Raw genomic sequence first — 21,666 nt, forward strand, 5'->3', positions numbered from 1 at the left:
GCACGACCCCCCCTGTATTCTGCCCTCTTTTGGCATGGTGGGCCCTCCCAGGGCTGCAGAGATTTCTAGGAGCCTGGGGAGGGCGAAAACGGCCTTCCCCACCCTCCCGGAGGTCCCATTTCTCAACTTCCGTTGGAACAGAAAATGATGTTTTTCAACCTCCCCAGGCTCCAGAGCCTTTCTAGGAACCTGGGGAGGTAGAAAATGGCCTTCCCCAAGGCCTGAAAATCAGCTGGCCAGTGCGCGCATGCGCGCTGGAGCTAAACTAGGGCACGCTGGCATGCCCAAGATATGGTTCCATGTGCCACCTGTGGCACGCGTGCCATAGGTTCGCCATCACGGTCCTATAGCATGTCCAATTGCATATGGTAACAGTACTATTACACTGTCTCTCATACAGCAGTGAAAAACAAATGTAGCTAGAAAAAACAACAAAAAGACATCCATTCCAGGGGAAAGCAGCTCCATGCAGGGCTTTTTAGGTGGGGGTGATTCTGCCCTCCATCTCCATACCTGTTGTGACCCAGGCCCAAGTAAGTATTATCAGACCCAAACTGTTTGAAACAAACAGACTTTATTAGAACAGATGAGAATTAACTCATTCTCAGGGTAGTCCAAACTAATTTAAGACCAATTCTTCACAACACAATTCTTCAGCCTTATCACCAACCTTGGTCTTATTAGGCAACCTGCCAAAGGCTTTTCTTGGCAAAAGTTCAGAAGCAGAAGATGGCGACAAGAAATATATGCAGCAAGACAAGAAACAAATCTATCAACGTTGTTTTTTGACAAAGAGCCTAAGAGCCGTTGCTGGTCTTTTAAGCCTTATGGGAGAGGCCAATCATCTCTTGGCCCTACTCCCGAGTCATCCTTTTTGCTTTAGCTGCTCGTGCCTTCTTGCAGCTCTTCTCATGCATGCACTAGGAACGGCTTTTCTTCTTCCTCTGCCTCTCTGCTGTCAGCCTCTGGAGCAGCGGTTCTCAACCTGGGGTTCGTGACCCCTTTGGGGGGTCGAACGGCCATTTCACAGGGGTCACCAAAGCCCTCTCTCGGTCCCCCCACGCCTTCACTCACCCTCACCCTCTGCCTCTGTTGGATCGCCAGTTGCCGGTCGCTTACCCCGCCCACTCCCAATCTATTGCTGCCTCCTGAGTCCCAGCTAATGGCTAGAGGGAAAAAAACTGTTTAAATTCTTGCTGCGGGGCTTCAAAGGGCCACCCTACAGCTGATCAGTGTTAAAAGAAAACAAATGAGTAGACCGGTGCCTGAAAAAATAGAAAAAACAGCCCCTTTCAGCTTCAGCATAGGTTAATTACCATCAGTTGATTTGATCAGCCTCCCGACTCTCAGCTGATTTGCTCTCAGCTGTTTTGCGGAGGGCTCTGTTGCTAGCTAGCTGCAAAGAGGTAAATTGCTGGAGCATATTATTTTTCCCCTAGCTATGCTGAAAAAGCGAAACTGAAATTAAAGCAGGGTCTTTGCTGCAACGTGACAAAATGAGGCAGAGAGAGATTTCTTTTTCTTTTTCCTCACCAAAAAAGGTAGGTGCAAAACTGCAAACAATGGGAAATTTAGGGCAAAAGAGGAGGTTCAAGATTTTAAAACACAAAAGAAAAAAAGCTCTATATAACTAGGGAATTGTAATAATTGAGATACTATTAATTGCATATTGTGTTGAAAGCAGAAATGGTTAAGTTGTGGTTTGGAGGAATATACGGGGGAAATTATTGGGTTTATTATTATTGGTAAATATAATTAATTGATTTGATCTTTTATTCTTTAAAGTTTAACAATTCATTCGTTAACTTAATATCTTTATATTTGTTTGGGGTTGGTTTTCTTCCCTTTCATCTTTTTTATTGTACAGCAATCTTTCTCCTCAAACCTACCACCTCTCTCTTTTCTTTCCTTCTTACTTTCTCTTCCCCCCTTCTTCTCCTCCCTACTTCCTCTTCCTTTCTCCTTCCCCTCCTCTCTTCCTCCCTCTCTTACCCTCACTCCTACTCTAATTTCCCTTCCCTTCCTTCATTCCTCTCTATTGCTGTATCCTTTTATGCATATGGACTATTCAGAGGGCTGAAAAAGTTATTTTTGACTGGTCCTCGCACTTTTGACCAGTCCTCGAACTTACGACTGTCCTCACATTTTACATTTTTGCCCTATCTTGTCATCATGGTGAAGAGAAGCAGTTGTGAAATGAGTGACATGGTTGTTAAGAATGTTACAATGGGCATAAATGATGACCAGTCATAAATGCGAAGTCCGGTCAAAAGTGCGAGGACCTGTCAGAAATCACTTTTTTCAGCCCTCTGGGTAGTCCTTTTGTGCACATGGACTACTCAGAGGGCTGAAAAAGTTATTTTTGACTGGTCCTCGCACTTTTGACCAGTCCTCGAATTTTCCGACTATCCTCATATTTTACACTTTTTGTCACCATGGTGAAGAGAAGCAGTTGTGAAATGAGTGACACGGTGGTTAAGAATGCTGCATGGGCATAAATGTGAGGATGGTCATAAGTGTGAGGACCAGTCAAAAGTGCAAGGACCTGTCAGAAATGACTTTTTTCAGCCCTCTGAGTAGTCCCTATACACATAGCAATGGCCACCCGGTCACATGACCAGCTAGCCACGCCCACCCAGTCACATGACCTCCAAGCCATGCCCACAAAATAAGCCACACCCACAGAACCGGTAGTAAAAATTTTTAGAACCCACCCCTGGTTGGGGGTCACCACAACATGAGGAACTGTATGAAAGGGTCGCGGCATTAGGAAGGTTGAGAACCACTGCTCTGGAGGCTCCGGAGTCCGCACATCACTCCCAGATGGCCATGGCCCCAGCTCTGCGTCTGACGCAGAGCCCTCATCTGGGCCTTCCCCAGCCTCCAGGACTGGCCCATGTTCTTCCTCAGCCTCCTCACTGTCCAACTCCGCTGCCAGTTCAGCAGGTTGCTGGCGGACCACAACACTATCGCTCACCGCAGGGCCATTCCCCCAGGTCTGACAATCCAGATGCAGCTGTGACTGGAAGAGGTCATGGACTGCTTTCACCAAGATAGGTGCGTGCACAGACGTCGCATTCTCCCAAGTAAAGTCCTCCAGTCCATATCCCTTCCACTCAATTAGATACTTTTACCCACCAGGAGTCCCGAATGCTGGCGACCTCATACTCGGGTGGTTCATTTCTGTCATGTGGCACTGTGGCAATGGCTGGAACAGGCCTGAAGCGGCTCCCATTGCCGACCTGGCCTGTCGGCAGTGAACATAAGACGTGACATAAGCCTGGACATCGTGTCTCAATCGGGGCCACCAAAAGTGCAAGAAACTAGATTCAGTGTCTTAAAGCGGCCAAAGTGCCCCACCGCAGGATTATCATGGCACTGCGGCAAGATAAGTCCCCAGAGCGGCCCCACCAGCAGCTAGAGCCTGTCTTGGTACCGCAAGAGTTCCTCATGAAACGTCCATGGAGAGGCGGGCCCTACATCTTTCTTCCGTTGCTCCACGTAAGCATCATGCCGTTGAGCTTCCTGTATCTGAGCCCGTAAATCAACTGGTTCCTAAACCACGGAGAAAGACTCTACAGGCAACACTGTCTGGAGCAGAAGCGGGTCTTCGATGTGGGAATACTCCGGTTTCCGCGAGAGCGCATCCGCCCTTTGGTTGTGACCACTAAGGATGTACGTAATGCTGAAATTGAACCTTGCAAAGAAGAGGGACCACTGAATCTACCATTGGTTCAGTTTCTGGGTGGTCTGTAGTAACTTTGCACAAGGGAAGAGGGTACCGCCAGATGGGCGAGCCTGTAGCAAGACCGCAGCAACAGCAACACCCGATGCATCTGCTTCTACCACAAACAAATGGTGGGGGTCAAGATGCTTCAAGATAGGCTCCTTCATGAAGGCCTGTTTCAAGGCCTGGAGTGCCTGTTGCTCGGGGGTACCCAACCGAAATTGGACTTTTTCTGCAGAAGCCGAGTGAGAGGCATGATCCTGGCAGCAAAGCTTGGGATAAAGGTCCGATAGTAGTTGGCGAACCCAAGGAGGCACTAGACAGTGGTCCTTCAGTCCCCAAGGAGGTTGCCAACTACGCAAAAACTCCACCTTGCTCGGCTCCATGGCAATGCCCTCGGGAGAGATTCAATGCCCCAGGAGCTCAATGGTGGACTGGAAAAACTGGCATTTCTCCAGTTTAGCATACAGATGATGCTCCCGAAGATGTTGCAGGAGCAGGCGGAGGTGCTGTTGGTGGGTCTTCTGGGAAGGAGAATAGATGAGAATGTTGTCTAAATAAATTACGACAAACTTGTCCAAGAGGTCCCTAAAAATGTCATTCATGAAATGTTGGAAGATGGCAGGAGCATTGGTCAGCCCAAACGGCATGACCGTACAGTATACTCAAAATGTCCTTAAGGAGTGCCAAACGCCGTCTTCCATTCATCCTTGGGACGGATCCGAAGAAGATTATAAGTTCCTCGCAAGTCCAATTTAGTGAAGACAGTAGCCTCCAGAAGTAGTTCCAAGAGTTCAGGAATAAGGGGCAGAGGATACTGGGTGCGCGCTATGATGGCGTTTAGCTTGCGGGAGTTACAATAAAGCCGGAAGTCTCCAGTCTTCTTTTTCACGAACAGGACCGGGGCAGACAATGGCGACGAGGGCCAGATAAAATCCTGAGCAAGATTTTTGTCCACAAAGTCCCGTAACACAACCAACTCAGGGTCCGACATCGAATACAAACGCCCCAATGGGAGTGGAGCATCCAGAATCAAATTAATGGGGCAGTCGTGGTGGGTGTGGTCCACACATTGCAGGCTCGGAAAAGAGATGAAGTTCTGGGAACAATAGATCTGCGGGTCTGGTTTCCTGAGCCAAGCCAAGCCCCAAACCACGAGAAAATGCAGGCCGGAGGTAAAATAAAACTGAATAGGGTCCTCATGAGACCCGATGGTCATGTGCAAGGGTTGAGTGGTGGCCGTAATAGGCCCAGACAGAAGCACCCGGCCAGAATCTGCACATCACTCCCAGATGGTCCTCGCCCCATCTCTGCCTCCGACGCAGAGCCCTCATCCGGGCCTTCCCTAGCCTCCAGGACTGGCCCGTGTTCTTCCTCCGCCTCCTCACTGTCCGACTCGGCTGCCAGCTCCGCAGGTTGGTGGCGGACCACAACAATACCCTCCGTTGCTGAAGCCGTCCTAGAGGCAGACAGAATAACAGAGTTGGAAGGGACCTTGAAGGTCTTCTTGTCCAACCCCCTGCTCATGAACACGTTCCCAGCATCACCGCTGTCTGTCTGCTGCGCTAAGTAGCCAGCTTCGGGTGCAGCCCATCAAGAATGGCGAGACTGGCGCCTCGCAAGTAATCGGGCTGACCTTTGCTGCTCCTGCCTTTTCTCTGCCCTAAGTGTTCCTGGTTCAGGTGCAGAAGGCAGTTCCTCCTCCTCCTCACTAACCAGCTGGGTGCTTTCCCCACCTGAAATCTCAGGGCTGCCCTGCTGCAGCTGTTGTTTCAGCCAAATCATTCTCAGCAGGCTACTCAGAGCCATTGACCAACTCACCTCCTGAGGTGGCTGGGGCTGGTTCCTCCTCCTCCAAGCTGACCTCTGGAGACGAATCTGAGGAAGCATCTGGGGGAGGAATCAAAGGCTATTATTAGAACCACTTTGCTCTTTTGGAGCTACTTGTAATTGCCCTCCGCTCTTCCGATCTGAGGGGCTCATCTTCTAGCATGGTAGCCCTTTCATACTTTTCCTGGGGTTTTCTTACTAAGGAGACTGGAGAGGGTTGCCATTTCCTTCTCCAGTGGACCATGTTGTGTCAGCACCCTCGACTATGACCTGTCTGACCTAAATGGCCCGGCACAGCATAGCTCATTGCTTCATTGAGCTTCGCAAGGCAAGGCATTGACCCGTGAGGAAGGTAAAATAGATACCTCTTCTCATTGAAGAAGGCGGTCCAGGGAGTCCAGGATGTCCTCTTCCAGGCTGCTGAGATCCTCCAGGGTGTCTTCCCCCTCCTCTGGAGAATCCTGTGAACGACAGTCATTCCTCTTTAGCCATCAGAGAAAAAAAAATCAGGATTCCTAAAAGAGGGCCTATTGAATGGGGATTACATTTCCCATTTAGGACACCAGTCCCTGCTACTTTGTGGCAAAGGGACCGATCCCACCAGACCACCCCAACCAAAAAGCCTTTGTCTTTCTTACCCATGGACTGGAAGAAGCCTCCGCATCCTGGTCCCAGCTATCCTCAGATTCCTCCTCCAGAAGGTCAGCAAGGGAGTCGAGGTCCAAATCCCAGAGGCTGCTGGTCCTGGAGCCCGCCAGGACTGTCAGCGAATCCTGCAAATGATACTAAGGTTGCTAAATCCTCAACTTTCTGTGTCCCAATAAGATTCCTATGGCCCTATGGGCCAACAGCAAGAGAGCCTTTCCAAGCCTTAAGCTTAGAAGGATGTATAGCCCAATTTCTCCCACTTCCCATAGCCAAAACTTTCTTACCTCTGAAGATGTTTTCTCCAGGTCAGGAGAGATCTCCCCCTGCACTGGTTGGTCTTGTGGTTCCTGAAATAAAAAGCCAAAGATGCCGTCTGTTGGCATATCAAGAAATCCACAGAGACAGGGCTTCTTCTTTTCACGTGGGCAGGATGTGTCCAGGCCTTACCAACTCAGTGCAGGTCTCCAAACTGGTGGACAGCCGCGGCCTCCAGTGCTCTTGCCTTTCCTCTCTGGGGGGAGAAAACAAAGGGGCCAAAGATCAAAAGTAGCCATGGCCCTTTTGCAAGAGTGGTCATGTGGAAGCTGTAAGAACCCTTGCAGGTGGCCTGCCAAGGGGCTTGGCCTGCCGGTGAAATTGCCCTGAGTCCTTCTTCCTTTAGCAGAAGCAGAGGCAAAGATGCCTCCCTTCTGCTAAAGTTTCACCCTCCAAAGTGTTACCTACCCTGAAAGACAGGCACTGTCTCCTCCTGCACCGCCCTCCTCCACGTCCGATGGATCCTGAAATAAGAAGGCAAATATTCCGTCTATTGGCATGTTAACAAATGCACAGAGACAGAGCATCTGCCATTACCATAGGGAGGAGCTACTCTGGCCTTACCGACTCAGTGCAGGTCTCCCAAATTGTAGTCAGCCGCGGTGTCCACTTCGGCATCCTCTCATTTCTGGGGAGAGAACGAAGGGCTTGAGTCCTTCTTCTTTTAGTAAAAGTGCAGGCAGAGGGTAGAGATGCCTCCCCTCTGCAAACCTTTCTTCTAGCCCTTCTCCCCAGAATCCCTCAGCTGAGAACACTAACCTCCTGGAAATGAGAGCTGGCCGGACATCTTCCTTCCTGGGACTCCGGGCGGTAGCAGGACCACCCATCACAACCTGCAAGTAACAATGGTTTCATTGAAGGTATGAAACAAGGGGATCTTCTTCAGTTTCCTAGGCTGGCCAGGTTCCCCCCAAGTTCTTCCCTTCCCCCACCCAGTTTTGAAGTATGAACCCCCACTGCCCATGTTGCAGAAGCATCCTTACCCCAGGCAAGGAAGAGACGTCTCCATCAGACACATGATGTGTCTCCCATTCTCCCTGCTGGTCATCCGGTTCCTGTGCCTCTTCGGTGCTGACCAAAAGAAGAAGAAGGTGCCATGTCAACGAACATTCATCTAGCTGACCCTCTCCTTTCTCAACCTAGCCAGTCAGCCTGCCCATCTTTTGGCCCCTGAAGCCCCTTCTAGACAGGAAGCCATTTTGGGGAGAGCCTCTTACAGACTCTGCAGGCCATCAAGGTTGCCCCACCATAGCCAGGGTTTAAGGAGAAGAGGGTGGTACCTGTCAGGAGGCACAGGAAGGTCTTCAATGTTGCTCTTCAGGCAACAGAAAAGGTGCGAACACCTTTTCCAGATGTTCTGTTAAGAGAAGAGAAATAGACACATGTCAGTCAGAAGAGTTGATTTGCTCCCCCGCTGCCAGTTTCTTGGCAGCTGAGATGGCCACACTTACCCTGAAAAGCCTTCTCACAGCCATGACCAACTAGGTGCTCGTCCTATCACTGCACGAAGGGAGAATGAGCAGCTGTGCAGTGGCTACTGGTTTTTCAGGGCAACTCGTTCCCTCGGCAACCAGGTAAACAATAGCCATTTTTTATACCTACCCAAGGATGGCAGCTCAGCTGGATCTAGGAGTGGCCGGTGGCTGACTCCCTCGGTAGCCTTCGGCCTCTGGGTTTCCTGTGGGAAGTTGTCTGTTCACGAACAACAGAGAAGCCCCATCATTGTGGCACAAAGCACAGAGGGAATCATGGCATCCTAGGGAGGAAGCGACTTTTAGTCCAAGTCCCTACCCAAGGGACTTGGCCATCTCAGATAAATGATTGCCCAATCTTTTTTTTAAAAATTAAATTTTTATTAGAGTATAAATATTAAAAAAAATAACATGACATAAACACAACAAACATTTATACAACATATAAACAAAAAGAAATTATGTTTCCTTCTTAAGCATTGTTTCCAAGTGACATTCTGCTTGTTATATATTTCTTCCCCTCTCCTTAGTCTAATGACGTTTTCTATACCGGTAATATTTCCCCTCTAGATTTTTTGTTTATTTCTAATTTTTAACCAGTTATACCATTTAGTCCATATTTTGTAGTAGTCTGATTCTTCTCTTTCTTGTATTTCTTTGGTTAACCTGTCCATTTCAGCGCATTTAGAATTTTTTCTATTAAATCTGTTTCGTTTGGCGTTTTTTCTTGTTTCCAGTTTTTTGCATATATTATTCTTGCAGCTGTTAGTATGTGAATTGTGAGATATGTAATATCTTTAGGGTATGATTTATTAAAAATTCCTAGTGAAAACTTTTCTGGTTCTTTATATATCTGTGTTTCTGTTATTTGTTCCAACCATTTTTTGATGTTAGACCAAAATTTCTTTGCTGCCTGGCATGTCCATCATAAATGATAGAAGGTCCCTTTGTCTTCTTACACTTCCAGCAGATCGGGCTATTTTTGGGCTGTATTTTTGCCAGTCTGGTTGGAGACCTATGTGCTACCTATAAAACATTTTCAGTTGGTTTTCCTTGTACGCCACTGCTCTTGTTAATTTTATATTTACTTGCCAAAACTTTTCCCATTTTTCCAAATTTATTGTATGTTTGACTTTTTTTTTATTAAACAGTTTTACAGAAAGAGGAAAAAAAAATTATAAGTATTTCCCCATCCCTCCCTCCCTTCCTTATCCCCCCCCACCGACCCCCCCCCCCGAACTTCCCAGAACAAAATACAGGATATACAATTGACAATCATATGCTAAACTAAGCTAATAAACTAAGGATTCCTATCCCCCCTTCACAATTTAACTCCCCTTTTACTAACTAAGCATCAATACTCTTAATTTTTCTATTCATTCATAAGCTATTTGATACTTTTAGTCCGATATTTGTTTTGAATATAATCAATCCATCTTCTCCATTCCGATATATATCTTTCTTGTGAGTGATCTTTCAAATATGCCGAAATCTTCGCCATTTCTGCCAGATTCGCTACTTTTAATGTCCATTCTTCAATAGTAGGCCAATCTTCCTTCTTCCAATATTGCGCCACCAAAAGTCTAGCTGCAATCCAAGGGGCTCTTCTTCTTGAGGTTGCCGGCCTGGCCAGGCTTCCCGGGAGAGATTTCCTCCCCAGCCCCAGTCAGACTTCAGGCATGACCTCCCCAGCGGCCGTATGGCAAAACTTTCCTTCCCTCTGCGGTAGAGGAGCGATGCCATCGTTAGAGGAAGAGAAGGGATGCTCCCCCTCCTGCTTTTCTTCATTGTATGCACACTGAGGAACCAAGGCAGGAAGTAAGGAAGGGCCTCAGATTAGCAGTTTTAGAAACCTCCTTTTGCATATTGCATATTTTACTGTTTTGTTGCTTTGTTTGGTGTTTTTGTGCAGATAGAAGTTGCCAGAGTTCCTTAGTGAGCATGTGCCAATAGCATTTTGGGGGCACGATTTCAACAGATGGGTTTATGATTCCTGATAGAGAAGGTCAGTCTGACCATCAGACAGAGGAATTCAAGAGGATTTTCTTTCCCATTTAGATGGTGATACTGAGGCACAAAAAAGAGGGGAGACCATTTGGAGTTTCTGAGAAACTATGTTGAGTAAAGCTATTTTCCAAAGCACCAGAAGGCAAGACAAGGAACAATGGAGGGAAACAAATCAAGGAGAGAGGGAACCTAGAACTAAGGAGAAACTTCCTAACAGCTAGCACTATTTACCAGTGGAATGATTTGCCTTCAGAAGTTCTGGGTGCTCCATTTAAGAAAAGAAATGGCAGAGCATATTTTCATGCAGAGGGTACTGAGTTCAGTTTTCCACATCTTCGGATCATTATTTAATGATTTCTCAAGTGCCGGAGAGCCTAAGGAAATAATATTCAGCTCGGTGCATACTCTACACCCAAAGTAAAACAAATTATATTCCTGAGTTTCTGGGAAACAATTGTGAGTAATGCAGAAGAGTGAACTTTTGTGGTCCTCTTATGTTCTCAATTCTTGAAGCATTCTTGAAGTAAACTTGAAGCAACCATTTTCAATTGAAAATGTTGTACCAATTAACAAGGTTCCCGAGAGGACAATATTGAAGCAAGATATCCTACATTGCCATTCATTTGCAGTAGAAATTTTGTTTACAGTTTAATTGAAATCGCCATGCATGGAAATTCTTCGTGCCAGGTTATCTATTGATATTAGCAGACTTATAGTTATATACAACATTCATATTTTACTTGAATATAGTAATGCTCTTTCTTCATCTAATGTCTACCTCTTATCTCTAACCGTTGATAAAAACCTATTTCACATTGAATAATACTCTGAATCTCCTTTATCTTTTATTTTCAATGTCAATCTATCCATCTCTACACAATCCAATATTTTCATCTCACAAGTAATCGGACTGAACTTCACTGCTCCCGCCTTTTCCCTGCCCTACCTGTTCTCGGATCAATTGCAGAATTCTGCTCTTTCTGGAGGTTCTTCTAATTCCCCTCTGGTCTTCCCAGTTAGCACATTAGGCACCTTCCAATCTGAGGGGGTCATTTTCTGGCATCACAGCTTGTAGCCTTTTGATACCTTTCATTGGGTTTTCTTAGTAAGGATACTGGAGAGGGTTGCCACTTCCTTCTCCACTGGGTCACCTTGTGTTAGGACCCTCCACTATGAACTGTCTGTCTTGGGTAACCCTGCACAGCATGGCTCATTGCTTCATTGAGTTGCACAAGATTTTTCGACATGACAATGCAGTGATCCATGAAGAACCTGAAATAGATACCTCTTTGAATTAGAGAGTGGAGTCCAGGGAGTCCTCTTCCAGGCTGCTGAGATCTTCTAGGGTGACTTCCACTTCTTTGGGAGAATCCCGTGAATGACAATAGTTCCTCTTTAGGCATCGGGGCAAAAGAAACTCGGCATTCCTAAAAGAGGGCCTGTTGAATGGGGATGCCTGATCAAAAGCGTTATAAGCTGCCCTGAGTCTCCGGAGAAGGGCGGCATATAAATCAAATTAAAAACAAATAAAAACAAAAAACAAAAAAACCCAATGCTTCTCTTGCTGCATAACCTGTGAATTTAAAAAGCAATCCTCACTTCCAGCCCACCTCTCCCACAGAAAAGTAGGCTCTCTACTCTTTGCCTGTTAAAGCCCTGCCATGAAGCAGCAGGGTGCTGGAAAGGATGAGACCCAAAAAGGAAAGGCATAACCAGGGTGGGTCACATTCATTTGGTCCACTGCCATGCACCTTCCCTGTTGATTTTTGGCAAAGGAACCAATTGCAGCAAACTATATGCACTTGGGTGCATATAGTTAACCTAAGTATGTTGTCCCAAGGGCCAGGTGTCACCTAGCTCCACTTCCCAGAGTGCTCCAGCACAGTTCACTCAGTTTAGGAGAAGTGAATAGAGGACCTCCATCCCTCCCCATCAGAAAACACATTGTCTTTCTTACCCATGGACTGGAGGAATCGCTAGCATCAGAAGCCTCTGCAGCATCCTCCCAGCTTCCCTCAGATTCCTCAACCAGAAGGTCAGCAAGGGACTTATGTCATAGCCTCCTTCGGCCCCATTGCCAAAACCTTATCTCAGAGGAAGGTGTTTTCTCCCCATTGGGAAAGAGCTCCTCTTCTTTCTCCTGGTCTTCCCCCGTTAGAGTCCAGGTGAGATGTTTAAGGAATCAAGCTAGCTCAGCTTCCCCTTTCCAAGATGAGTCACTCACCCTGTCCATCTTTTCCTCCAAAGCCCCTTGTGAACCAGCGGGGTCTTCTCCCTTCGAAGTGCTACCTACCTGGATAGATAGGGAATCTCCACCTCTCTCTGGCTCTCTGCTGGAAGGGATTCCTCCAATGGATCCTAAAATAGCAATGAAAATATTCTTTCTATTGGCATATTAACAAATTCGCAGAATCAAGGCCATTAGTATTGTGAGGAGATGTTCAGGCCTTACCGATTCAGTGGAGCGCTCCATAATTGTGGAGAGGCGCAGCCTACGTGGAGGTTTGAGAGAACGCATACCTCCACAAATTGTGAACAGGCATCACATCTTCCTTCCTGGGGCTCCTGATGGTGGCATGAACACCTATCAAAACCTGAAAGTAATAATTGTTCATTTGAATCAAATGATAAAATAAATCAAGGTTCTCTGCAACATATCCCCATGAATCCAACGGGCTCTTCTTGAATTCGTTAGGCTGATCAGGTTCCCCCATCCTGTTTTGTGGCATGGATCCCCACTGGGCATGTTGCAAAATCATCCTTACCCCTCTAGATGAAGATGCGTCTCCATGAGGGGAGCAGCCGTGCTGCTCACCATGTTTCTGTGCCTGGTCAGACCTGAGCAAAAGAAGAAGGTGACATGTCAAAGAACATCCATCTACCTCAGCCTCCCCTTTCTAAGACCGGCCAGTCAGCCTGCCCATCTTTTGCCCCCACAAGCCCTTTGAGACAGGAAGCCACCTTGGGGAGAAGCTCTTACAGATTCTCTTACAGTCCATCAATGGTCCCCCACCATGCCGAGAGTTTAAGGAGAAGGCTGTGGTACCTGTCAGGAGGCACAGGAAGGTCCTCCGCGTCATCCTTAATACAACAGGAAACCACTGAGCCTCTTTTCCAGATGAGCTGAGAAGAGAAGGCAAATAGATGTGAGTCAGTCAGAAGCGTTGGGAAGCATGACTTTTTCTCCTACTGCCAGTTTCATGGCTGCTGAGATGGCCACACTTACTTTGAAAAGCGTCCTGACAGCCATGACCAAATTAACTGTTCCTGTTGGTACTGCCATATTCACTGCCCAACAGAAGACTAGGCAGCTCTGCACTGGCTCCAGAACCCACTGCACTCCAGCACAGTTCACTAGTTTAGGAGAACTGACCAGAGGGCGTCCATCCCTCCCCAACAGAAAACACTTTGTCTTTCTTACCCATGGACTGGAAGAAACGCTGGCCTTGGAAGCCACTGCATCCTGGTCCCAGCTTCCCTCTGACTCCTCATCCAGAAGGTCAGCAAGGGAGTTTACTTCCTCCAAGCTGCTGATCCTGGAGCCCACCAGGAATATCATGGAGTCCTGCAAATGACACTATGGTTGCTAAATCCTAAGCTTCCTGAATCTCAATCAGATAGTTAAAGCCAACAGCAGGAGGGCCTTTGGAAACCTTAAGCTTAGGAGGCTATATTGCACAATTTCTCCCCTTCCTCATCAGGACTTATGGCATGGCCTCCATTGTCCCCATTGCCAAAACCTGCTTACCTCTGAGGAATGTGTTTTCTCCCCATTTAGGACAGAGCTCCTCTTCCATGGCTTTGTCTTCCAAGTTTTCAGTCCAGAGCAAAAAGGTGAAATAAATGTAAATGAAAGCCCCTTGTGAACCAGTAGGGGGTCTTCCCCCTCTGAGGTGCTACCTACCTTGATGGACTGGGACTCTCCACATCTCTCAGGCTCTCTAACGGAAGGGATTCTTTCAATGGATCCTGAAATAGGAACACAAAGATTCTGTCTGTTGGCATATCAGCAAATCAATAGAGACAGGGCTTCTGCCATTAGCATGGTGAGATGTTGAAGCCTCTCCACAGTTGTGAAAAGGTGCAACCTCCACTTCTCTGTCTTGACATTTCTTGGGAGAGAAGGAAGAACAAATTATCAATACTAGCCATCAGCCTTTTTGAAGATCGAACAGTTGGAGGCTTTAAGAGCATTGCCATTGGGCCTGCCAATAGGGTTGCCTTGCATCATTTTTCCGTTAGCAGAATCAGAGGCAGAGGGTAGAGATGCGTCTCCTCTGCAAGCCTTTCTTCTAGCTTTTCTGTTTAGGGATTTAGTGCACTGCCTTTTTGGAAAAAGTTCAGAGAAGAGCAACTAAGATGATCAAAGGCCTGCAGACTAAACCATATGAAGTTGCAGGGTTTGGGTCTGGCTAGTCTAAAGAAAAGAAGAATTAGGGGGTGACATGATAGCAGTATTTCAGCATTTGAGAGGCTGCCACAAAGAAGAAGGGCTCAAATTATTCTCCAAAGCACCAGAGTGCAGGACAAGAAACAGTTGGAAACTAATCAAAGGAAGAAGCAATCTGAAATTAAGGAGAAACTTCCTAACGGTGAGGACAATTAACCAGTGGAAGATCTTGCCTCCAGGAATTGAGGATGCTCTATCACTGAAGGTTTTTTAGAAGAGACTGGACAGTCACTTGTCTGAGATGGTATAGGTTCTCCTGTTTCAGCAGGGGACTGGACTAGAAGACCTCCAAGGTCCCTTCCACCTCTATTCTATTCTAGGAAAAGTCACCTGGAGCAGGCAGAAGCAAGCAGGATGCTTCCTGGTGACAACTTTCTCCTGATGCTTCAAAGTTTGACTGAACTGGGATCATCGAGTTTTGCAAAGCCTTTAAACTCCCAGGTGGAGACTGGCAGCAGCTCAAAAATTCTTATTGCACAGAACCGGTTGGCGTCATGGTGAGAACAGCTGGAAATAGTGGAGGTCCGTGAGCTCCATGAAAACCAGCCGGTATCTGCTTGTAGGGAGACCCTACAGGGACAAAGCTGCCCTGGAGGGTGGTGAAGGAAGGAGATGTGCTTCGTTGACCACGAGGAAGCCACAATTTCCTTGTTAGGTCCGAAGAAATCTCTCCCAAATGGCAGGAGTGATGACAGCTGTTTTTGGTAAGTCACAAGCTTTGACAACCAGGACAATAAGATTTCGGAAATATCTTGTGAGCTTTTTGAACATTTTTAAAGACAAATTGAATTACAAATAACTAAAACTTCATTGAAACTGTTTACTGAAAAGTGGATTTGAAAGACTTGAGGGAACTGGGTTGGCCAATTTGGATTTGGAATACTAATGCTACTTGATAGAACATTCCACGAGGCAAAAGAAGGTGATAGAAGGAAAAAAGAAAGAAGAAGAAAAGATCAATAAGACTTTAAAATTTGGACAATTGGGAAGATGTAAAGTGGAAAATTATAAAGATTGTAAATTATCAATTTATAGCTTTTAAGGAGTAGAAATTTTGGGACCTGGAAGAATAATTCTGGGATTGACTAAAATTTATTAATAATTGATTTCTTTAGAGTTTTTAGATATTGGGATACTGGAATATTAGAGGTATATTGAGTAATTTTCAATATATTAAACTGGTACAAAATGACTCAACAGGAGACAATAAAGTTCTCTGAAGAAATGTTAGTGATGCTTAAAAGTATCTATAAAAATGTGACAAAGAACCATAAGGAGATGATGGGATTGTTCAAAGATAAAGATGTGAGTGTAGAAGATCCTCAACAAATGGTGGGAAAAGATGAACATAATATTCAGAAGACAGATGAGAAATTTGAAGGAGCGGTGGAGGAGACAAATAAAAATAAATTATAAGAAGACAAAAACACTGAAGAGACAGTAACAATAAGTACTAAGAATCAAATAGATAATTCCTTAAGCGTTTACAATAGAACAGAGAAAAAAAAGGAAGATTCTACAAAAATAATGAAAGGGTTATGGATGGGTATCCAAATGATGCAGCAGAAGGGGACAAGGGGTAAGACAGAGGCAACGTTCAGCTGGTGCAAAAATGTTAGAAAGAAATATAGGATAACAAGAGAGAAATATAAAAAAGTGACCAAAAAGTCAATAAATGATGAAATTTTAAAAAGGCTAAGAGATGATGAATAGAGATAAAATATTTTGTAACATGGTGATTGTATTAAAAACTAATAGAAAAAAGTAGAAAGTATAAATTGAGAAAATAGTAGCACACATATGGATATATAATAGAATTTATTATAACAACAAATATACTATGACTAGGAGATGGAAGACTATGATTAGGTATATTTAAATGTAGTATTATTATTAACAGTGTGTAAAAATATATTGAAATTTATAGCTTTTAAGGACTAGAAATTCAGGGGGTTTAGAGATATAATCTCAGGACTGAAATGAAGATGTGTCTCCATGTTGCTTATCACTTTCTTGTGCCTCATCAGACCTGACCAAAGGAAGGTGACATTTCAAAGAACATGCATCTAGCTCACTTTCTCCTTTCTAAGACTGCCCAATTAGCCTGCCCATCTTTTTGCCCCTGCAAACCCCTTGTGGGCAGGAAGCCATCTTGGAGGGAGGCTCTTACAGATTCTCTTACAGTCCATCAATGGTGCCCCATTATGCCCCCTGCATAAGAAGGAGGCCATGGTACCTGTCAGGAGGCATAGGAAGGTCCTCCAGGTCACCCTTAATGCAACAGAAAACCACTGAACATCTTTTCCAGATGTTCTGTGAAGAGAAGAGAAATAGATGTGAGCCATTCAGAAGAGTTCAGAAGCATGACTTTACTGCCAGTTTCTTGGCTGCTGATAGTCACACTTATTCTGAAAAGCCTTCTGACAGCCATGACCAAATCAGATATTTACTGCATGACAGAAAAATCGGCAGCTATGCGCTACTGGTTTTTCAGGCAAACTAACAACCTCATTAACAGCAACCAGGTAAACAATGGCCACATTAGAAACCTACACAAGGAAGGCAGCTCACCTTGGACTAGGAATGGCCGGTCACTGACTTTCTTGGTGGCCTTTGGCCTCTGCTTCATGTGGGAAGTTGTCTGTTCATGAACAACTGAGAAGCACAATCATTGTGGCAGAAAGCACAGAGAAAATCATAGAACTCTACAGCGGAAGGGAGTTTTAGTCCACGGAAGGAAATTCCTCCTTATTTCCAGGATTGGATTTCTCTCTGATTAGCTTCCACCTGCTGCTTCATGTCCTTCCTTCAGCTACTATGAAGAACCAACGCCCCCTTCCCTGTGGCTTTCCTGCAAGTATTAGAAGACTGCTCTTATGTCTCTCCTCATTCTTCTCCTCATGGAGACCCGGAACCCAACCTGCTTCTCTGCTGGCCTCTTGGGCGATTTGACCTTCCTTTATCCTTTGGGCCAGTACAACCTAGAATCTCTTGCTCACCTGTTAGGGGGTCCCAATCCACGCCCACCAAGCCATGCTACACCCACCAAGCCACGCCCACAGAACCGGTAGAAAAATTTATTGAATCCCACCACTGGGACATGTGTGGTCTCCAGGGTGGGGAGGGTCCATGTGCACTGTCTCCACAGGGCTGCTGAGGCTCTGGTTGCGTCCAGGACTCACTCTCCCCTTCCAGTTCCTCCTGAATGGGATGTGTGCCACTGGATGTTGTCAGGGCTGAAGCCCCTCTCTTGAGTGGCACATGGATACAGTGAGCCTGGCGGCTGTGGGAGCAAATACTGGCCAGGCTGCTGCCTCTGTCGCTGGTGCTGCTGAGGGGGCATGCCAGAAATTCATCTCCTCCTGCTGTAGCCTGGCTCGGGAAGGTTTAGGGCAGGCCCTGCTCTCCCCTGACAGGTCTAACAGCTCTGAGGGTCTTCCCTAATAAAATACTATTTAATGTTCTTGGGACTTGAAAAACTCCTCCTATGCAAAAATTACTAACTTTTTGTTTCCACCACACTAGAGCTATGTGTTGTTTTATGTGTGTATAAATATAGATCCTTCTCTCTCCTGACAAATCTAACAGCTCTCAGGGTTTTCTCTAATAAAATACAACTATTTAATGTTCTTATAAGTATCAATTACTAACTTTTTATTTCCACCCCAACATCTACAGGTATGTTTTAGTGTGTGTGTGTGTGTGTGTGTGTGTGTGTACACACATACTATATAATATATATAATTATGTATATTAAACAAGCCATTCATTATAGGTAGTTCTAGATTTATGACTAGTTGTATAACGACTATTTGAAGTTCTGAGGAACTGCCCCACAGTTACTCTTGACTTATTTTATGAATTATGATGGCCGCATATCTCCAGCTCTGTGATTCCATGATCACAGTTGGATGCTTGGTAATTGCCTTACCTTTGTCACTCTTTTGCAGAATCCTGGCATTCACTTAATGCCTCGACCTACTACGACTGTAATTCAGGGCTCAATTGCAGTCTTAAGTTGAGGACTACTGTAACTGATAATGTGACTTCACATTAGAGAGACGCTGTACTAAAATATCTTCTAAATAATTTTTGAAACATTCACTGCCCTAATAAAATGGAGACATTTCTTCTTTCTTCAGGAATGGGCTTGCTAATAGCAAATATATTCTATTTTAAATTTCCAAATATCATACACTAGGAACAAAAATAAAATAAAAATAGACACCCGGTTCAAAGTAACCAGCTTCACAACTTGTACAGAAACAGAACAAATTCTTATTTTCTTTCAAATCCCAGTTTGAAGGTTTACTTCTAAAATGTCTATCATTTCATATAGTTATTACTTTTTTTTCTTCCTGCAATGGGAGAATTTGCTCAATTTTTTTTTCATTTTTAAATGTTGTCCTTGTCCTCTCTGAATTTATAAACATATTTTTGATGTAATGCCAAAAACAGGAATAAATTGTTATCCTTAGGACTCCATTCCTGAAGGATGGGCTTCAGAGTTGTGAAGTGATTAGAGAAATTTCAAAGGAAAGTTTGGAAACAGGATTAGGTAAACATAGGACAGGTAGTTGTTGACTTATTTAGTGTTGTTGAATTCATTTAGTGACTGTTGAAAGTTACAATGGCACTGAAAAAAGAGACTTATGACCACTTTTCAAATTCACGACCTTTGTAGCAGTCCCTTGATCGTGTAACCAAAATTCAGATGTTTGGCAACGGATTCATACTTACGACCGTTGCTGTGCCCCAAGGTCATGTGATCACCTTTTGCAACCGTTTGAAAAGCAGAATAAATACAGAAGCCAGATTCACTTAACAACCATTGTTAGTAACATCACCTACAGTGATTCACTTAAGAACAGTGGCAAGAAAGGTAGCAAAATGGGGCAAAACTCACTTAACAAATGTCTCACTTAACAACAGAAAGTTTGGGCTCAATTGTGGTCGTAAGTTGAGAACCACCTCTATCACTCTGAATATTTTTCCTAGGGCTAAGACTCCAGACCTTCCTCCCGTCTGTCCTTCCACTCCCAGCTCCCAAATTTCTCACTTCTCTTCCCTCCAGGAAGAAAGAATACAAACCAGGAGGAGGAACCCACTGTTACTGTCCTTTGATTGATGGTCCTAAGATCCAGTCAGCACTCACTGAATTTCTGGGCCACAGGAAATGGCCTCCTCCTTTCCCAACCCAGGGCCTCAAAATCAGGCCTGAGATGAGAGAGGTCTGCAGTCCCTGCTGTTGGTCCTCCTGTAGTTCCCCTCAGGCTGAGACAGCCAGTGTTTTCAATGGTTTGCACACTTTATTGCAGTGGAGACAGACACACAAACCCCGGAGCCCACAAATAACTATGAATAGGATTATGATGGTGATAAAATACAAATACGTTAGATCTATGTTCAAATACCAATCTCTAGGCCATTTAACCATTGAAGCGAAGCATCATTTATATTTTAAAAATCGCATACCATATATGGCCTCAGTTTACAGCCGGTCATGATCTGATCTACAATTTGATGTAGGACCCCCATTTTGTGTGAGTTTAAACACTGTTTGCTGTTTCTGAATTCTAATGCTAATCCCTGACTAAATTGCCTTGGCACATAATTTTTCCTCATTCTGTTTAGTTTCCCTTTCTTTTCTGCTTTGCTGCTGAGTAATGACAAGCCTTTACATTTTGTTCCCCTGACAGGCCAAACTTTTACATTTACTGCTTAAAGTTAAATCATGATTGAGCTAGAGCAGTATGTGCTGGATAACACACTGTTGAGTCGTGGGAATGAAGAGGCAGGAGCAAAGTAGTGCGTGACAACAGCTCTTTAATTTAGAGTGAGACTTCAGCTGGAGGTACAGTCGGTACCGGTAGTTGCTGGTAATGTGCCTTAAGCGAGGCTTTCAGCACTTTTCACAATACAGTCTGAACCGGAGTCAGTTCCGAAAGTGATTCAGCCATGTCAGAGACCTCCGGTCCGCAGTGGCTCAGGAAGAGGGCTCTGTTCCTGTTTACGGGGAGGCCCTGCATGTCGCTGGCTTCCAGGGAACACTCGAACCAAGTCATGTACAACCCCCACTTCTCTCTGGCTGGATCGAAAGGCTTTGGCGGTACATACAGACATCGTGGTAGTCCTGCTATGTACGGGGCTTGTCAGCCTGGCTGAATCCGCTGTTGTTAGCTCTTTTCACGCTTGCTTCTCGTTGCCTCAAACCCACCTTCGTCGCCAATGTTGAGTCGAGGGAATGAAGAGGCAGGAGCAAGGTAGTACCTGACAACAGCTCTTTAATTTAGAGTGAGACTTCAGCTGGAGATACAGTCAAACAGCTCCCTTTATATACCTTGATGGGCCGGGAGCTGACCAATCACAAATGACCTATTGTTGTTTAAACTTCCCGCCAAAATTATATACATAACACACACAGTATAATTTTGCTAGGTTTTTAGTTTCCTCTTAATACACTCTACTAAAACAACAGCTTAATGAAGGCGGGAAAGAGCTAGAGACATTAGCTCTTCATTTAATTATCTCATCATATTAAATGACCTCTTAGACTTTCCTTTTTATTGTGCCTTTCTCTGTTTTGCAGGACATTATGGTAAAACAGTTGCAGCTCAGTCGTCAGATGCAGTGGATTTACCCAGTGAATGGACTTTTTGAGAAGAATTGTGGAAATGGCAAGTAGCATGTTTTCCATAATTGGTTAGTGAGAGACCTATTGAACTCTTGCTCTTGCTGTTCTGATCATATGGCAATAGGAACAGCAGATTACACTGATTAAAATAATAGGTCTGGTGTCTCTTAAAAATCTAACATCTCTTCTGTATTTATGCATTCCCTGTCTCTTCAGCCTCTGGAAACAGGAGGATTCATTCTTGTGTTATTGTATTTCATTTTGACAACACATCCTTAGTATAGAATGTTTGAGTAGGTCGGTTACTGTGGTCCCTGGCCTACAGGAGTGCTTGAATGGCAGCTGAGATATGGGAAACTTGAAAAATGCTGACAACTTGGAAGTTATCACTAGATGATCAATACAACTTTATTTATTTCAATGTATATAGCCACCCATATGACATATGACTTTGGGCAGTAAGCAATAATTAAAATTAATCATTGAAATATTATCGGCATCATTAACAACCAAAAAACGGATCACACCAGAGGAAGCTCACATATACACATGCACTGGGAAACATCCTGTCCCAAGAGGAGGG

The 21,666-nt window shown here is 45.0% G+C and overlaps 1 protein-coding gene and 1 long non-coding RNA gene across 2 annotated transcripts in view; one reads left to right on the plus strand and one right to left on the minus strand.

Annotated features, from left to right (window-relative positions):
* The window catches only part of LOC132710322 (uncharacterized), a 60,423-nt gene extending 50,334 nt beyond the window's left edge, over nt 1-10,089 (plus strand). The window contains exon 4 of the long non-coding RNA XR_015732306.1: nt 10,051-10,089. This is a non-coding gene — a long non-coding RNA (uncharacterized LOC132710322). The remainder of the gene's footprint in view (nt 1-10,050) is intronic.
* Nucleotides 1,821-8,037, minus strand: LOC132710321 (uncharacterized). The gene is made up of 10 exons (XM_087886369.1): nt 7,801-8,037; nt 7,504-7,591; nt 7,280-7,353; nt 6,929-7,148; nt 6,653-6,716; nt 6,490-6,552; nt 6,196-6,330; nt 5,923-6,018; nt 5,549-5,617; nt 1,821-5,186 (listed from the first exon to the last, which is right to left on the minus strand). Exons 4-8 carry the CDS (start codon nt 7,045-7,047, stop codon nt 5,929-5,931), a joined length of 471 nt encoding a protein of 156 aa, XP_087742495.1. The 5' UTR covers nt 7,048-7,148; nt 7,280-7,353; nt 7,504-7,591; nt 7,801-8,037; the 3' UTR covers nt 1,821-5,186; nt 5,549-5,617; nt 5,923-5,928.
* Nucleotides 10,090-21,666: the final 11,577 nt, after the last annotated feature.

Source organism: Pantherophis guttatus, chromosome 2 (assembly GCF_059756535.1).
Source record: "Pantherophis guttatus breed Tessera chromosome 2, ASM5975653v1, whole genome shotgun sequence".
Taxonomy (NCBI): Eukaryota; Metazoa; Chordata; class Lepidosauria; order Squamata; family Colubridae; genus Pantherophis; species Pantherophis guttatus.

What these genes read in the sequence shown, in the direction of transcription:
- LOC132710321 (XM_087886369.1), bottom strand. Translation starts at nt 7,047, where the DNA reads ATGCTCTGTCTCTGTGCATTTGTTAACATGCCAATAGACGGAATATTT. An exon ending in GACAGTGCCTGTCTTTCAGG is followed by an intron (nt 6,717 to 6,928) that starts GTAGGTAACACT and finishes TTCTCCCCCCAG; the next exon opens with AGAGGAAAGGCAAGAGCACT. An exon ending in AGGCTTCTTCCAGTCCATGG is followed by an intron (nt 6,019 to 6,195) that starts GTAAGAAAGACA and finishes TGTCGTTCACAG; the next exon opens with GATTCTCCAGAGGAGGGGGA.